Genomic DNA, 5000 nt, shown 5'->3' on the forward strand with positions numbered 1-5000 from the left:
GGTCTGGGTCTGGTCTGGTGTGGTCTGGGTCTGGTCTGGTCTGGTCTGGGTCTGGTCTGGTCTGGTCTGGGTCTGGTCTGGGTCTGGTCTGGTCTGGCCTGGGTCTAGCCCTGGTCCTGGTCTGGTTCGGTCCTGGTCCTGGTCTGGTTCGGTCCTGGTCTGGGTGTGGTCTGGTTCTGGTCTGGTCTGGGTCTGGATCGGAGTCTGGTCTGGCCTGGTTCTGGCCTGGGTCTAGGTCTGGTCCTGGTCTGGGTCTGACCCTGGTTCTGGCCCTAACCCTGGTCTACTCCTCAAACAGCTGCAGGTCCAGCCGGACCACAATCTCCCCGGTGGGAACCTCGTGCAGCAGCAGACGCTTGGTGATTGGCCCTTTGGAGCCCTGGTCCTTCTTTATGTCGGCCAATCGGATCTCTGTCCTGCCCAGGAAGTCTAGAGAGAGGGAGGGAGGGAGGGAGGGAGAGAGGGAAGGAAAGAGAGAGAGAGGGTTAGGGGGCGCGTGTGTGTAGTGTGGTTTAGATCCTACCTACAGGACAGAAACGATGTCTCATTGTATCTGACCAAATTAAAATGACACCTGGGGTAATCCTTGGCCCCCTCCTATTCAATCTCTACATGCTTCCATGTGTGTGTGTGTGTGAGTGTGTGTGTGTGTGTGTGTGTGTGTGTGTGTGTGAGCAGACCGTCAGGGGAGAACTGGTCCCTCTCGAACACGGTGACACACAGCACGTCCTGCTCCAGGTCCTAGTTAGATAGATAGATAGATAGATAGATAGATAGATAGATAGATAGATAGATAGATAGATAGATAGATAGATAGATAGATAGATAGATAGATAGATAGATAGATAGATAGATAGATAGATAGATAGATAGATAGATAGATAGATAGATAGATAGATAGATAGATAGATAGATAGATAGGTAGATAGATAGATAGATAGATAGATAGATAGATAGATAGATAGATAGATAGATAGATAGATAGATAGATAGATAGATAGATAGATAGATAGATAGATAGATAGATAGATAGATAGATAGATAGATAGATAGATAGATAGATAGATAGATAGATAGATAGATAGATAGGTAGATAGATAGATAGATAGATAGATAGATAGATAGATAGATAGATAGATAGATAGATAGATAGATAGATAGATAGATAGATAGATAGGTAGATAGATAGATAGATAGGTAGATAGATAGATAGATAGATAGAGAGATAGAGAGAAAGTTAGATCTCTAGCTCATTTGCATCCGTAGTCCTCATGACATAAAATCGTACAATATATAAAAAAAACTACAAGAATAATGGACAACATCACAACACCTTCATGAAGCACTGGCAGTGGGTTAGGGTTAAGGGTTAGGGTTAGGGTTAGAGGTCAGGGTTAGTAGTTAGAGGTCAGGGTTAGTAGTTAGGGTTCAGGGTCAGGGGTCAGGGGTCACCTTGATGAAGAACTGGCAGTGAGAGTTCCAGCGGGGGTTCAGGGTGTCCTGGAGCGTCTTACTGATGTGAGACTGAGACCCCATGGTGACCTCACAGTATGGGTTACTCTTACCTACACACACACACACACACACACCATGGTGACCTCACAGTATGGGTTACTCTTACCTACACACACACACACACACACACACACACACACACACACACACCATGGTGACCTCACAGTATGGGTTACTCTTACCTACACACACACACACACACACACACACACACACACACACACCATGGTGACCTCACAGTATGGGTTACTCTTACCTACACACACACACACACACACACCATGGTGACCTCACAGTATGGGTTACTCTTACCTACACACACACACACACACACACACACACACACACACACACACCATGGTGACCTCACAGTATGGGTTACTCTTACCTACACACACACACACACACACACACACACACACACACACACCATGGTGACCTCACAGTATGGGTTACTCTTACCTACACACACACACACACACACACACACACACACACACACACACACACACACCATGGTGACCTCACAGTATGGGTTACTCTTACCTACACACACACACACACACACACACACACACACACACACACACACACACACACACACACACCCCATGGTGACCTCACAGTATGGGTTACTCTTACCTACACACACACACACACACACACACACACACACACACACACACACACACACACACACACCCCATGGTGACCTCACAGTATGGGTTACTCTTACCTACACACACACACACACACACACACACACACACACACACACACACACACACACACACACACCATGGTGACCTCACAGTATGGGTTACTCTTACCTACCTACACACACACACACACACACACACACACACACACACACACACACACACACACACACACACCATGGTGACCTCACAGTATGGGTTACTCTTACCTACACACACACACACACACACACACCATGGTGACCTCACAGTATGGGTTACTCTTACCTACACACACACACACACACACACACACACACACCATGGTGACCTCACAGTATGGGTTACTCTTACCTACACACACACACACACACACACACACACACACACACCATGGTGACCTCACAGTATGGGTTACTCTTACCTACACACACACACACACACCATGGTGACCTCACAGTATGGGTTACTCTTACCTACACACACACACACACACACACACACACACACACACACACACCATGGTGACCTCACAGTATGGGTTACTCTTACCTACACACACACACACACACACACACACACACACACACACACACACACACACCATGGTGACCTCACAGTATGGGTTACTCTTACCTACACACACACACACACACACACACACACACACCATGGTGACCTCACAGTATGGGTTACTCTTACCTACACACACACACACACACACACACACACACACACACACACACACCTGGGTTTCCGTTAACCGGCAATTACCGGTCTTTGTCCGGTAAAATTTGGTGAAGTCCGACAAGTTGAAAAGTCGTCGGACATATTGTCCGGTGAAAATAATTCCCTTTGAATACAATTCGGTAAAGCTGGCTGGGTGCGTTCGTAAACACGCTCTGGAAATCCGATCAGCACTCGCGGAACGCCTCTCGTCCAATCGAACGACTCGGTCGCTCTGTGACATCGAAGCCAGCGTGCGCTCCGGCGCTCTCAGAGCGTGTTTACGAACGCACCCCTAGAAGTTTCCAGCCAGCTAGCTGAAGCTGCTACACACACCAGAGCCATGGCGACCGAACGGCAAGTTAAACAACATACTATAAAAGTGACATTGTTTTACTCATTACTCATACGTTTGTTGTCATTCGGCGGTGCTAATAGTCGCTTTCTTTTTTAATTTATTTAATTTATTTTATTTTAGCAGTTTCCCCGAAAGTTAAGTGTTTGTTTTTATATCACTATTTGCACTTCTGGTTAGATGCTAAACTGCATTTTGTTGTCTGGTACTTGTACTCTGCAATGACAATAAAGTTGAATCTCACCTAATCTAATCTAAAATAATCTAAGATAATCCCATCACTATTACTCCCTATTTTCATCAGTGTTTCAATCCTTGAATCTGTGATGGAAATCAAGCAAAGCCACTTCAAGTCTCCCCACCACTGACAGCGCTGGGTGTGCCTTTCCTTACACTCTCGGTTATTCCCTGTGGATTTAAAAAACGGTGTTTTGGTTTCTATAATGTGGTCTATTCTCAGTGTTGACGAGCAGCTCAGGGGGCTTTGAGATGGCTAACAGCTAATTAAAGGAGTAATTCCACTCAAAAGGGTAGAAGTAAGATGACTGTCTGTCTGTCTGTCTGTCTGTCTGTCTGTCTGTCTCTCTGTCAGTGTGCTGGACTACCTATGACTTCCATGGTACCTGGGAACGCGTTGTCGGAGAGAAACGCCCTCTGTACAAAGGACCTACTGACCAAAATCCCTGTTCCCCGTAGCCTACATGCTTGCACTGTTACTGTTCAATAAAATGTTATACATCTAGACATTGTGGTATTTCTTTATATACGTATCCCAGACTGCCTATCAATTGTTTCTCAATAAACAGTTATGTTCTTCCCATTGTCATACTCCCCGAGCTAAACGAAATGCCTTCCCAACCAGCGAGACTTATAGAAATGACGTTGTTTTATTGATTAAAAAAAAAAAAGGGTAAAACTGTAAAGAGAAAATAGAAAACTCACATTAATCCCAAACAATTTAACAAACTTCAGTTAACGTAATGTGGAGTCCGTTCATTGATCGATGCTGTCTGTTCAGTTCCCAGTGAGGCGCCCGTTCAGCGCTGGACCCGTTCAGCGCTGGATTTGACGCATGGCATAGCGCGCATGCGTCAAATCATGTTATATTATTATATATTATATAGCTCGCATCTAATCGTATCGGATGAGAAATAGACATTAAATGGCATATATAGGCCGCTACACAACAGTAATCACCGCGACAAACAGCTATATTAGATTTGGAGAAAAAAAATATATGATTTTGAAATTTTTTTTTTTTATTATATTTTAATATGATGACCGGAATATATCACGTTTGTCCGGTAAATCGAATTCTTCCCGGACACGATGTCCGACGGCAAATTTTTCTAACGGAAACCCTGACACACACACACACACACACACACACACCATGGTCACCTCACAGTATGGGTTACTCTTACCTACACACACACACACACACACACACACACACACACACACACACACACACACACACACCATGGTGACCTCACAGTATGGGTTACTCTTACCTACACACACACACACACACACACACACACACACACACACACACACACACACCATGGTCACCTCACAGTATGGGTTACTCTTACCTACACACACACACACACACACACACACACACACACACACACACCATGGTGACCTCACAGTATGGGTTACTCTTACCTACACACACACACACACACACACACACACAC

The 5000-nt window shown here is 45.3% G+C and overlaps 1 protein-coding gene across 1 annotated transcript in view; it reads right to left on the minus strand.

The window, feature by feature from the left end:
• Positions 1-283: 283 nt before the first annotated feature.
• The window catches only part of itsn1 (intersectin 1 (SH3 domain protein)), a gene marked incomplete at its 3' end in the record, with an annotated part of 104499 nt that continues 99782 nt past the window's right edge, over positions 284-5000 (minus strand). The window contains 3 exon segments of the mRNA XM_080539321.1: positions 284-429; positions 681-741; positions 1453-1565. Of these exon segments, the coding sequence (XP_080395447.1) occupies positions 284-429; positions 681-741; positions 1453-1565 (320 nt within the window).

This window comes from Nansenia antarctica (genome assembly GCF_963989245.1).
Source record: "Nansenia antarctica genome assembly, chromosome: 9".
In the NCBI taxonomy this organism is placed as follows: domain Eukaryota; kingdom Metazoa; phylum Chordata; class Actinopteri; order Argentiniformes; family Microstomatidae; genus Nansenia; species Nansenia antarctica.